The 14,734-nt window shown below is 37.2% G+C and overlaps 1 protein-coding gene across 23 annotated transcripts in view; it reads left to right on the top strand.

The window, feature by feature from the left end:
• Window positions 1-14,734, top strand: part of LOC147870961 (immunoglobulin superfamily member 22-like) — a 95,396-nt gene that overhangs the window by 14,236 nt on the left and 66,426 nt on the right. For 6 of the 23 annotated variants that reach the window (XM_087341550.1, XM_087341549.1, XM_087341563.1 and 3 more), the window contains exons 3-4: window positions 8,939-9,099; window positions 11,513-11,690. In XM_087341550.1, the coding sequence (XP_087197676.1) occupies window positions 8,939-9,099; window positions 11,513-11,690 (339 nt within the window). Of the gene's footprint in view, window positions 1-196; window positions 350-2,640; window positions 2,891-3,106; window positions 3,251-3,628; window positions 3,752-5,427; window positions 5,517-8,938; window positions 9,100-11,512; window positions 11,789-14,734 lie in introns of those variants that run through there. The other 17 variants (XM_087341555.1, XM_087341553.1, XM_087341552.1 and 14 more) reach the window with 13 other exon arrangements.

Raw genomic sequence — 14,734 nt, 5'->3', positions numbered from 1 at the left:
GCACATCTCCTTGATGAGTAAACACATTAAAGAACAAACAATTTATATGGAGTTGTGTTTGAAGATTATGGAATTCCTGCAAATGATCGGTCTTTTGGCTTATATCCTAAAAAGTGTCATTCCTGGATTGCTTTCGAAGTCACCATAGCTACATTTATCTTTTGTGAAAGTAAATGATTTAGCAATTCTTTTGAAGGACCTTGAAAACTACATTCGAAATCATCCAGAAGCTCGCCTGGCCAAGATCCAGGATATTGGACGTCATTTTGTGGATGATGGCATCATGTCACAGACAGTGAAATCAGATGTGGAGGCTATTACATCAAGGTGGAGTCGTCTGAGTCAGCAGGTAGAAATAGGGAATTCAATGAGATGAAAGTCTGATAATGTGTAATAATGTGATTGCTCCGTATTAATCTGCTTACCTGTTTGTTTTGACTATTGTACTTTTAAGTTGCCCTCAGTGGACTTGTGGTTAGCGTTTTCGCCACTGGACCCAAGGTTCACGGGTTCAAACCCAGCCGAGGTCGGTGGACTTTTAAGGATGATAAAACTTCCTTCAGAGGGGAAATAAAGCCGGCGGACTCATGTCGTAGTTTTATGGCATGTAAAAGAACCTTATGAGCATGAACAAGATGTTTTGTAAGTAAAATTCAGTGGCCATTTCTCACCCGTATCTCTGTTTTTGGAGTTGCAGCCATTTTTACTGTGGTCTGCACATTGAAAAAAGCAATTTCGGTCATGGCACTCTCCTTTCATGTCTAGTTTCCAAGCAACAGGAATCACCTTCACCAGCACTCAAATTCAGGACTGAGTTTTTGACTTTTCTAAAATATCTTCTTGGTTTCCAGGAAGAAGCACTTCAAATTTCATATGAATCAGAATATATTTTTTTTTTGAACTGTAAGCAAACGCACACACAACTCCGCAATTGAAATTAAGATTATCAACCCTATGAAAGTTATTTTTACCAAAAGATCACATGGGGATGATGTCTTGTCAGTGACATCTGAATGTAAGCTAGATGAAACACGCAATGTTGCAACAACAAATACTTCATTCATTGTTTGTAGTTGCGTGATTTTTGTTGTTTTGGAAGTTTGAATACTGTAACTGACCTACATCGTGTGTTTACAGAAACTGACATGTATTGAAGTTACGGTTAGTTGAAACTTGAGGAACGAAATAGAGAACGGCTAATTTTGAAGAGTGTCTCTGATGAAGTAATATCATTTGACAGTGAAATTGAACCAGCTTGATGTGGCAGTATGGCAGCTGGTAATAAGATTAATGCAATTAAAATCTAAAATAAAATTTGGCCAATACCATGACGTCCATTGAATTCTCTTGGTGTCCATCATTTTGTTGAAGGTCTCGGTTACTGGAAGATATAAGCGTTGATCTGTGTGAACAAATGTTCCTAAGCTGTAAGGGTTGAGTGTCCCATTAATTTGTGTGTGTGTGGTTGGTTGAATAGGACTATATGGTCCTGTTGTGTCGTGATATTGTTATAATGTCTGTATATTCAGACAAATAGCACTGTGTATGTCCAAAATGCTTCTAAGGCTTGACAGTACGTCGAAGATTAATTTTTAACCTAATCATCCACTTTAAGGAAAGGATTCTCTAACTAACATTCACTTGAAATTTTCAAACAATTTGGAATAATTAAAAGGAATTTTGTTTTCCTGCAGAATGTCAAAATCGGACTAAACAGTCTAAAGGCTGTTTAAAATGCCCCTGTTTATATCATTATGACTGTGTATATATTTGAGGGAATGAAGTTCAGACTTCAGCTCTACTTAAAATACCCACGAGTTTATGAGATTGTCATTTTTTATTGGGAAGAAATTGAACTCTTTATATATCATAAAAGCAAGCTGTATCATACTGCAGTACTGTGGGATGTGCTATAGTTTACTACTCTTTCCAGGCAGGTGATACAATACCTTGCTCTGCTAATCCCATTGATACTCTTCAGTCAAATCACCCCTACCCCTGTCTAAATGTCTCCCCCCCCTTACAAGGGTCCTGCAGCATACGTATTTGGTCCAAATATTGAACAAAAAAATCTGAGAATGCTCTTTGCTGTTACAAGGATCTCTATGAAACAGAAATAACAAGATAGCATATTTAATTCTGTAGCTTCTCAGTTGGTACCTCAGCAATCGACTTGTAACAACAAGTGAATCGTCATATATTGATGTCAAATGCCACCATTTAAATTTATTTTTAAAACATTTTAAACAGTAGATTGTAGTGCCTTAAACCCAGTTTAAAATTACAGGTGACATTTCACTGTGTTTTTCTTCTTGTACAGTCTGAGGAGCAGTGGGTTAAAGAATAACAATTTTGTTGTTTATATAATTTGTTTTAATTAGTATCAAATTAGCAGTGTTCATTTTATTAAATGTGTGTGTACTACATATTTACTTGTAGGTTTTATTTAGTATGTGAATGTATCACGTTACCATATCGATAATAATTTTTCTCTAAATGAGTATGAAATTAATTTTTACATATGTAGCAATAAAAAAGGGAATATCTGCCTTTAAAAATTGAGGAATGAATGTATTAACTATAATTAATAGGAAAAATTTATACCGCTATACGTGGCTGACATCCTGAAATTGGTTACAGGTGTCAAGACTGAGGTTTTCTCATCATTCCAACGAAATATGCCACAGTTGCTTTGTTTTACTCTCTTTCCAGTTCACCATAGTCTCAGGATTCAAATCTGATACCCTAACTTTTCAGTTTTCATTATTTTCCTCAGTTCCTCTGGGTATTGCTGTATTCTTTACAATTTATAATTTACAATGTTCCTGCCAGTTTATGATAAGTGTTCCTCGGAAATGACAAAGCATTATTAAATTAACAGAGGAATAAATATGGTTACTTTTTTCTTTAATGATAATAGCATGAGGTTCTAATGGAGCTTATGTGTTTTAGTATAAAATGACAGCTTGTTAGGATTTTGGGATCACACTTACTGTGCCTTGTGATGATTATCTTTTATTGAAAGTCGTGCTACATTTGGCATTGCATTGGAATTTGAAAGGCATGCACTGGCCATGGCTTGATTGCATCTTGCTTTGTGGGCTAGGGATCGTACCGTATTGCCTGAGGACTCTGTCCAGGAGGCTCAGGAGTCGGAAAGCCATATCTCAGAGTTCCGGGAATGGGTAACTCACGTAGACGCACTACTAAAAATGACCTCACCGCCGACGATTTGCCGGATGATGATCAGGTGTGTGTTGCCACACTCTATACATTGTCGACATGATCGGAAGGAATGGTCTCAGTATTCATGTCTCTGATATGTATCAATTTATTCACTAGTCTTAGTAAGAAAGCTTTTATTTATATTTGTTCTTGTGCCAGTTTTTTTAATTGTCAGTGACATTGCAGCAAAAGTAGTAGTTGTAATTACAACTGTTCACCAGTACCAAACATTTTTGTCCCTCTACTGAAAGCCGTTAAACTGCAAGATTGTGAACGTGGCTGCGTGTACAGCTAAGGTGATATTAAACTACAGGTTGAAACTTTTACACTTATCACCAGTAAGAGTTTTACTAATTGCTAAATTCTGTCCTGTAATTTGTGTTGATGAATTAATTATATTTAGTCTTTCAGATTCCATATACATTTCCACTCGCATCCATAGATTTATAGATACAGTCAGTATAGTGATTGGCTATGGACCAGACCAGTGGTATTCAACCTGGGGTACACCAAGACATCTTAGGGGGTACGTGAAATTTAAAAAAATATATGTATTATTTTATGATAAACACTGAATAATCAGTAATGTAATTTATTTAATTTATTTTAGATGTAGATTATATACTATGTATAACTTGAATTATACACCAACAACTTTGGGGGTACAAAGTTGAAGAGAAATTATATCTGGGGGTACACGAAGACATCTTAGGGGGTACGTGAAATTTAAAAAAAATTATTTTAAGATAAACACTGAATAATCAGTAATGTAATTTATTTAATTTATTTTAGATGTAGATTATATACTATGTATAACTTGAATTATACACCAACAACTTTGGGGGTACAAAGTTGAAGAGAAATTATATCTGGGGGTACACGAAGACATCTTAGGGGGTACGTGAAATTTAAAAAAAATTATTTTAAGATAAACACTGAATAATCAGTAATGTAATTTATTTAATTTATTTTAGATGTAGATTATATACTATGTATAACTTGAATTATACACCAACAACTTTGGGGGTACAAAGTTGAAGAGAAATTATATCTGGGGGTACACGAAGACATCTTAGGGGGTACGTGAAATTTAAAAAAAAAATATTATTTTATGATAAACACTGAATAATCAGTAATGTAATTCATTTAATTTATTTTAGATGTAGATTATATACTATGTATAACTTGTATTATACACCAACAACTTTGGGGGTACAAAGTTGAAGAGGAATTATATCTGGGGGGTACGCGAACAAAAAAGGTTGAATGCCACTGGACTAGACGACCGCAGTTTGATCCTCGATGGGGACAGAGGATGTTTCCTCTAGCCTCTGCATCTATACCAGCTCTGGGGCTCACCTGGCTTCCTTTACAGTGGGGTGGAGTGTGGCTGGGGCATGACACTAACCACTCACCCCCCACATAGTGTTGAGGTTAAGAATGAGTAGGAGCTATACCTCCTCTCCCCCGCAAGCACCTACGTGGTGTTTAATGGGACATCTTTACTTTCCTTTTTATATAATTCTTGTTTTAGCTTGGACCATTCTTGGATATCTGATTTTGGTTTGCACTTGGTTAACATCAGTATATGTTTGAATGTTGTCAGGAGATTGTTTCCTTCTTTGTCTTGCGTTTCATATTCATGGCATACTCAGATGATGGAGGCAGGAAGGACCTCTCGGTACAATCCAGAAGACAGCCATATTCATATTACTGTCATGAGAACCTTAACTCCAGTGTGGATTTTTTGTTGTTGTTGTTGTTGAAAATTTGGCCATTGTCTAAATTATAAAATCACAGTGTTTCAGAAGCTCAATTTTGTTTCTTTCTTCAGGACAGAAACCCTATCTATTAGGCTAGGTCAACCATGGGACCCTGCAGATAGAGCTTCTGCGCTTTTCGCCCCTTCTGCCTGAAGATGGAAGCAGAATCCAGTTTCTGAAATGTAATTTTATTATTCTATAATTTAGGTGAGGGACAAAGTCAAAAAAAATAATTTTACGCTTTATAATGCACCATCATGAGAAACCTTCAGACTTCACAGTGTAGACAGTTTTAGTTTCCTAAATATACACTTCTTTATGAGTTTTGCGTAAGGAGAGGTATAAACTGTTCAGTCCATCGTTTGTACCAATATATATGAAATGTATTTGTGTAAATATGTTATAAGAGTTATATATTGATTTCCTGTGATATGTGCAGAGACTTATCGAAGAATTTGAAACCCAGGAAAGCACACTGAAGGAAATGAAAGAGCAGCTGCCAGACTGCAGGAATAAATGCTCCTGCAGGTAAGCTGATATTGATCTAGGTTGCCCCACGCACTTGGATCATTACTGGACACATTGCGTTCTCTTGATCATGTTAGGGTGCTTCAAAGAACCATGACCACACCGATTGACTGAGACCCTCCTAATGTATGCTGGATCTAGAAGTGTAGAACTGAATATCAGTAATCTTTGTCGAGCCAGTGCTGGTCATTGATGGAGTATATTTTAGGAGGATTCCTCCTGTTCACATCTTTTGCATGTGGCAGTTCTTTGAGCATGCACCAATATACATATAGGTGACACGTCAATGTTTAATGACCATTTAACAACCATTATGAACCTGCATTATTTCTCTCCACGTCCAGTAGGTCCATAGATAGTTTGTCCAGAGGCATTTCAATGAGGAGCTTTGGCTGCCTCATTTGCAGCCACTCTATAACCATGAGCCTTCCAACACTTGGCGAGACTGAATAGCTGGTTTGGGACCAGGGAATAAACTTCTTGACCCCTGAAGATTGCTGTCTTCTGGGTTGTTGCGCTGTGTAGTCTGGTAGATGTTTACCAACGTTTCAGAGGTCATACTGCCTCCATCATCAGAGTATGAAGATTTCTGTCTTCTGGGTTGTTGCGCTGTGTAGTCTGGTCGATGTTAACCAACGTTTCAGAGGTCATACTGCCTCCGTCATCAGAGTATGAAGATTGCTGTCTTCTGGGTTCTTGCGCTGTGTAGTCTGGTCGATGTTTACCAACGTTTCAGAGGTCATACTGCCTCCGTCATCAGGGCGATGAGTATGAAGATTTCTGTCTTCTGGGTTGTTGCGCCGTGTAGTCTGGTAGATGTTTACCAACGTTTCGGAGGTCATACTGCCTCCGTCATCAGAGTATGAAGATTTCTGTCTTCTGGGTTCTTGCGCTGTGTAGTCTGGTCGATGTTAACCAACGTTTCAGAGGTCATACTGCCTCCGTCATCAGAGTATGAAGATTGCTGTCTTCTGGGTTCTTGCACTGTGTAGTCTGGTCGATGTTTACCAACGTTTCAGAGGTCATACTGCCTCCGTCATCAGGGCGATGAATGTGCCAGTTGGGTGAGTGGTGCTGTTTATAGGAGCTGGACCGTGAATGGAGTATGACCTCTGAAACGTTGGTAAATGTCTACCTGACTACACAGTGCTACAACCCAGAAGATAACTATCTTCGTTCACACTGCCATTAGAACCTCAAATCCTACTAAGAAATTACTTAATATATCTCAGAGCAGTGCTTTGATTCAGATTAATAGTAAATTGGTATGCTGCATCTTGTCTTAAATATAACCTGAAAGTTGATATTGTTAACTTCTACAGTTAGGCAACACTATGCAGAGTCAAACAACTAGTTTTGTATCAACCCTGATTATGGAGACTATATGAACATTTCCAAAATGTTGGTAAAAACTTGCTGTATGGGATCACAACCCAGAAGATCAAAATTGGCATTGCCTTAAATAGCTTTTTCTTTGTCATTGTTCATATGGAATGAGCTGTTACTAGTTAAGGGCTGGACAACTGAAATTTTGTCCTCTAGCCTCTGCACCCAGACTCGTATCCAATGGGTACTGGGGTCCCTTCCTCGGAGTGTGATGTGACTGGGTCGTGATACTGACCACTCACCCTCATCTAGTGCTGAGGTCAAGAATTAGGAGCTATACCTCCACTTCCCACAAACAACCTACATGGCGTATAATGGGATGGCTTTACTTTTATTGTGCATGTGGAATGTTATTACCATGCAGTCTTTTCCTCATTTAACACTTCAGAGACAGGGAAATCAGTCTCCAGCATTTCACTGGAAGGAAGCAAAGAAGGCCCATATGTGTCTCTGCGTTGCTTAGTGAGCATTTTGTGGAGTGTCATTGATATCACGACAGGAGATCTTTTGTTTTTAGTGCCAAATAGACCTCTGCAACAGGAAACCTTTGCCTTGCCTTTTTGTGGTCTGATAAGGGATGGTTATTTTCATATGAAGAGAGAATGGCTTCCTGAAGAAACTCCACAGCTATTGCAGTACCCTCCAGAATACCAGAGTGACCAAGAAACCGACTGTGGTTCCTCCCAATAGGAGGCCCATCAGGTGGTCTGTGAATTTCTGTAGTTGTGCTCTCTCTTGAGATTAAAGATGATATGCTTATGACATGATAAAGATGGTTCTGAGACACCATCCATTTATCTCACATGGATTAAAATCTATTATTTCCTGCATTCTATTGCTGAGGAAGGTGAACCTTTCTCCTTGATTTAATATTTGTAAATTTTTGGATTCTGGGTATTCCAGTAGTGCTCTAGGATTGGTGACCAAACTTCTCTATGTTACTTGTTGTGATTTACCATTACATCCTAGAATAAGGCCATTTGCCTTTCCCTGCAGTAGTTAATTATGTCTGCCAACATAGACAGCAGCAGTTTGATTGAGTCACAGAGCAAGTATGCAGAACACTCTTGCCATTGGTGTTGAGTCAGGTATATAAATGGATCTTCCTATAGAAGTACAGTCAATATCATGGCTGCTGTGTCAGAGATATACTTGTATGCTCTGCAGTCAATTCTTCACTGAGTTTATGAGTGCCCAGTTTGCTGTGATGCTAGTTAATCTGTAGGAAGGAGAGCCCCATTCTCAGATAACTAAGAAGGAGCCACCGACCCCCTTTGTCCATGCCTCTGAACAGCATAAATACCATCATCGTACACTCTCAAAGCTAGGTGAGTGGACCCCTTTTTGGGGAACTTGTCTGTGCCTATCCTCAGACTTGAATTCTGCTGTCGTAATCTCATAAACATGGTAGCCATCTGCACTGGTTTCCCAGGGATCCATGCCACAAATTTTTCTGAGTTCTGGAATTGATCCAGTCTTCACAACTCTCAGTCTGACTCTCTCCCAGTGAAATTACGCCTCAGAGCCATTCCTTAGCTGCTGCTGCTCAAGATAGGTATAGGTGTCATGGAAGAGAGGGATAGCCTTTCTCTTCAGGAAACACATCAGTTTCTATCTCCGCACTCTACACCGTCGACCGTGAACTTCCACAGTGATGCCCATGTCCTGATGACCACCATACCTGAGCATAGCCGGTGGATCCATGGCTGCTGACAGCTGGATATCTCCGGCTTCCCTCTGCAATTTACTGACTTGAACAGCAGAGCCCCCATCATTGGTCCCAGGCTGAGTCAGCAACAGAGTTTTTCAGTCAACCTTCTTGAGGAAACCTTTCCTCTTTCTGCCCCTCTTATAATGCAAGCCAGCCTGATTATTCTTCTTGATGGTCAGGTTCGAGATACCTGTTTTAGCCAGACCCTTCACCAGAGCTCATAAGAGATTTTGCCACTTCTCTGCACGGGGAGAGGATAACCATGTTTACAAATTTGAGAACCCTGATAGGTTGTTATAATGGCATGCATTATTATGTTTTGCAGAAGTCCAGCTCGAGTTCCAGGGATTCCGATCCCCATCGAACTTAGAGCCCCGGCTTGCAAGGGCTTTGAAAGAACTGAGAGTCGTGGAGGAGGCAACTTGCCTGTTAGAACTTGCTTCTGATGATCCAGAAGGGATTGAAGGACAACTTAAGCGTTGCACGGTATGAAAACAGAAAATTGTGATACAGAGCACGAGCAGATCTATATTATTATGGACATAATTATCCAGGACACTCAGTGTGTTTGTTGAAATTCATAGAGAAGCGAGGGGGGGCATTAATTCAAGTACCATAATAATTCAGAGCAAGAAGATGGCTGACCGTCTTCGGAGATGTTGCGAATGTGTAGTCTGGTAGATATTGACCAGTGTTTCAGAGGAGCATGCTGCCTTCATTATCATACTTATTACACTGATGGTGAAGGTAGCAAACTCATGTACGTATTGCGAGAACATAGAATCCTTTCTTGTGATGAAAACTGCGGATAAGAACAGACACATTAGTGCTGTTCCATATCCTCATTGAGTTCTTTTTAACGTTTTGTGACTCGCTAATTTTTATAGTGAGATGTGGTTTGCGCCCCATCTCACTTTATTTCATTCATAGCAATAATTTGAGCTGCTTAATGCTAGATGAAGTTAGTACCACGACGTGTTGAAACAACAGAAGACTCAATTACTATCTCATCTTCTGATGCAATTGTATTAAATATTAAGATAAATTTAAAAGATACCTGAAAAAGTATAAACAATATTAATACGAGTATGTACACCCCCATTTGATTTATTTAGAATTTAAGGTGCATACTTAAAAAAGTTTACCACACATATTCTAATAGTTTCACTATGTTTTAATGTAATTTGTAATATACAGCTGACTTTCAAAATGCTATGAAGTTGACTCAGCACAAATATGTTTCCAGTATATTTTTTTAACAGATTATTTTGAACCCAGATATAGTATAATGATTTTTTATTTATAGTTACAGATGTAATTATCAGACATAATTTTTACTCAAGGGAGATTTAAGAGTATTTCCTTTGCTTCATCATAAAGCAGCATTTCGTAAAAAGACGTTTCTACGGACACAAGCAAAGCTTTAAAAATGCCAGCCCAGTTTTTAAAAATTTGAACATGTTTCATAATTATCACAGATACTTTGAAATGTAATCTGAGGGCAGGAATGTTGGGTTGAATTCCCCTTTGTATCGTCACAGATAAAAACGTGAAAATTTTTAAAGCACTGTTACATACTGCAATTTGTATTTTGAGTCTTCTGATTCCAAGTTGCACCAACATAACTGCTATAAATTGGCTCTGATTAATCAGAGTTCAATTGGAGAGGGCATCCACATGCACCGAAGAAACGTATCGATCAGTAAGAAACAAACTTTGCCAAATTATCTTTATCAGATGAACAAGAAATTGCAATAGGAATTCAAATTAAATTATAACCTATAATGACCTTACTTAAAGCAATTAATTGTAGCACATATGAACTAAAACAAGGAAGGTTAAAAGAATCAGGCCAATTGAGGAGGGCATTTAAACACAAATTACTTACCTTACGTACATTTATGCCAGCCACTCTAGTCTAAAACTTCTTTGCAGATTATAACAAATACCAGTGAAAGTATACGTTTGTTACGATATATTTCATTTGTTTCACCATCGACAATTATATCGAAGTTACAGAACGTTACTCCACAAGAAAATATGATGTGTTATTTCTGGTAGTTGTTTGAAGATGATACAGAATGAAATTTGAAAGGTTTCAACAAGTCAGATCTCTACCCCTTCTGCCATGTGCCATTGGGTCAGTTCCTTTGTTACTCCAGAAGGGTGGGTTAGGCAAGCAGGACTAGTCCTTGGTCTCTGAAGTCTCTCAGGCTTACCCTGTTATATTCTTTTGGGGGGTATTCTAAGAAATGTCTACAATTTCACAGTTGTCATCAGCATTTACAGAAATGAAGGAACGGATATGTAGTATTTGTGCAGACATTTGAATATGTATCCTGTCACTAGAGGTGCCCACGTATGGGAACAATTTCAAATTTTCATGTTCCAGAAATTTAAATAAAATTAGTATTTCTCAAGAGAATGGCATAGCAGGTGCAATTGGACTTTGTATAGAGAACTTGCCAGATGAAATGAAATGCTACTATCAGGACTTTGCTCTCTTTGTTGAGGATGTGAATATCAAAATTGAGGTTAAGTCATTATTCTTTAATTTATATACATTTTGTTTATTGTCATTAACATGTAATTTTCAGACTTTGCTTGCAGGACTGAATTTTGAACTTGATTTAAAGCTGTTTTATATTTAAGTATATCAGGTGTGACAGATCATAAGATTTTCTTACTATGTTCTACTGCATTTCTTGTCATTAAGAGTTAAACTCTTGTTACAGTATTGTAGTTTATTTATTAACTACAATTTAAATTGCATTATAATAATTAAATCAATTTGAATTTTGGTTGATTTGAATACAGTATACACTTACAGACACAAATTAGTGATCCGTAAACGTGGATTTAATTATGTTTGTTCATTTTATAAATTTAATTATTGCAGGTGCTGGGAACTCTTTGGTCACGAAATACATATGAAGTAGAAGATATGACGAGTGATTTTATTAAGAAATCGCTTGCAGTGTCCAAGTGGAATGAGTTGTTGGATAGTTATGTGTATGGGATCCATGACTTACTTTTATACTACCTAAAACGTGAGCTGTCAGATGAAGAAAAAGAAGGTTTGTAATTACACTGGCACTTTTACATGTGTATTCTTAAATCTCTGAATTTGAATTGCTGTTTGAACTGAATAGATGTGGTTTTACTTTTTTATTTACACATTGGTTACTCGATTTAAATTCTGCATGCTACCCTATAATTCCAGGCACATTTTCCAATGCCTACACAAATGGCATCATCAGTCCCCTTTGGTTAATTGTGTGGAACTTTCAGGCGTACAGGTTATGAGCATAGGAAATTTGTTACTCTTCATGATAGCATGAAAATGTTGCCACATGTATAGAGTGAAAAATACCTGAGTAACTGTACCCCCTCCCCTCAGTGTCTGTTCTTCCACCATATGTGAAATGAGACTCGCTAGGAAGAAATTATGGTACCTAAATTTTTTTTTAGTTCCTTTACCTGTGACATTGTTTATTCCTACCCATCACTTTCACACACAGAATCAACATAATTCGCTGGGACGATACGCTACAGACTTGTTTATAATTAATAATCTTCATTGATAGAAAGGGGATCTGGGGTAGCTGAGTCAGTATAGTGAGTGATTATAGACTTGACAGCCGGGGTTTGATCCCCAACATGGACAAAGGGTTTTTCCTCCTCCTGTCCTTTCCTGAGGGCCGCCTGCCCCTATCTAGTGTCGAGGTTAACACCAAGTGCCTACATGGTGTGTAGTGGGACATAAGAATGATAATAATACAAAAATAGAAGTTGCTTATTTAAACATGGACTTTCATGCTTTTTCTCCAATTTTTCTTTTTACTATTGATAATTATTTTCATAACTCATTCAGCAATCAGTAATTAAATCAGTTGAAGCAGTATAATTTTAGATAATATTTCCATAAAACTAATTAATTACAGATGTATTCTGGCCAGAGAACAATAATTTTAATTTGTTCATTAAATTTCTTCTATTCTACCTGAGCATTTGTGGGTATCTAAGGTTATGTTTGTCCCTAAAGTTTGGGACTGAAAAATGTAGTCCGACTGATATTACACAGTGATGAGCCTGGCCACTATTAAAAAAATTGTTGCCTGCTTGCAGTAAGTTAAGAAAAGTTTGTAATAAATTCTGTGAAATATAAATTGAAGGGACATAATTTGTTTTGCACTAAAATGTATTTCATATCCATGTAAGCAGTTGATATTATTATTATTATTTCAGTTGTGTACTTGATTTTAGATGTCTGTTCCTTATCCAAATACCTGATCACTGGATCATTTGTAGATACAAAATCTTCAATGATTTAAGTCTAAAAGTCTGTATAGTTTTCTTATTGCCACCTGAAGCCATTCTGTCATGCTTATCTTTGCCGCTGCGAAGCACCATTTCTCTACCTCAGCCACTTGGCTATTTTTATTGAATTATTTCTCTTATCATGGAAGCATATCATGATTACTTTAAGTGTTAATTATTTTAGTGAAATATATTAAGTTGTCACACTCCTTAAAGGAAATAGGAAAGCAACACACCTCATCCTGATGTCTCAGCCTATCATCATTTACAGTTGGCACTGCGATTGTATTTAATTTGATGTTTTAATAAATGTAAATTGGAAAGTGATGATTATAATAACAGCATTAAAATCCCTGTATAGACGACAGTATGATTGTTTATTGCACAGCTCGGATCATCGTAAACCCTCTCGGCTCTTGTATTACTATTGGAGGAACTTGGATAATTAAAGCATGTCAGTTTCCCTTTTCATTTGTATTTTAAGTTACCAATCAAAGAACTGAATGAGACGTAGTGTCATATTTGGTAGCTGGGAAAAACTGGTAACAAGTTTAATAGATAAAAAGATGTTATCTTTCGAGGATGAACATCTCGCATCGGTTCTACAAGTTTATACATTCATGTGGCTTAGATTTACACGAGTACCAACATACAGATATTGTTCAGTGTGGATTGCAGGAACATAGAAATAGTCACGTTTACAAGAAAGCATTGAAGATAGCTAGAACTTTATCTGGAATTCTTGTAAGTTATGTGTGATTGTTATTTGATTATGTATGTAGAATTGTAAGGATAACGTTTTGTGCATTCGAGTATTCATAGGTTTCAGGAGCACGTGTATGAAATTTGTGAAAAATAGGTTTGGGGCTGAATATTAAAGCTGTTTCTCCTCTGAATTGGAAAATAATCTCGACGAAGTGACATACGGTCTCCCCGGACAACTTCATATGCAACAGATGAAAAACAAAAGCTGTTTTGTCAGTATATATCGCGATATGAAGACGTATGGTGGGTATGGCTCCATGCGGTTTCAGGGCTGTTCTGAAAGCTGTGATGACGAGAAAAGGATGCCAGATTTTGTCGAGAATTGAACCCAAGTCCTTTGAAGGAAGCAGAATTGTTGGTTAGTTAGACTTTGTTTTATTCTTTAAATTGTAAATTATTTGTGAATGAATCTAGCATTTGCTTTTTATGAACGTGACATGAAGTTTTAAGGATGAGTTGTGTAATTAGTAATTAGCATTTTTTCACAGTCGATAGTAGTAGCAGCTGTTTCATTAGACTAATCCTCGCCTACTAACTGTTTTCCACAATTTTGCTTCACATATTGATCACAAGGCATCGTCTTGATAAGAGATATCATAAATCAAATTTTCGAAGGAGGCTGTTTTACCAGCTAACCTAGAACCTTAATAGTGCAGTGGCGTTCGGCCGCTCCAGTGGCGTGTGGCTGTGAGCGTGATTTTAGTTAAATATTCTTGACTCGTTTATTGATTTTCGTTTTTTAGCAACGCTTTATCAACTGCATTATGGATAAGGTTATTTATGAATGATTTATTTCCAAGTTGTCGTACCCTGTTTTTTTAAAAAGGTACTATCATTGCTACCTGTTTGGAACGACTGTCGTTGATTGATTGTATATTTAACTAAGTTTAATCGACTGCGCTGGTTATTTAGTGTACAATAAAGCTGTCTCTTTAAAATTTCATCCTGGACGTGCTGTAATCTTTGTAAGTTAAGGGAACATAGACTGAAATGTATTCGATCTTATTCTTTTTTTTATTGGCAGTTGAATTTTAAG

Source organism: Zootermopsis nevadensis, unplaced genomic scaffold (genome assembly GCF_977971745.1).
Source record: "Zootermopsis nevadensis isolate Lab colony 2312 unplaced genomic scaffold, Znev_1.0 Znev_ptg000082l, whole genome shotgun sequence".
NCBI classification, from domain to species: Eukaryota; Metazoa; Arthropoda; class Insecta; order Blattodea; family Termopsidae; genus Zootermopsis; species Zootermopsis nevadensis.
This window is presented reverse-complemented; position numbering and strand designations above follow the sequence as displayed.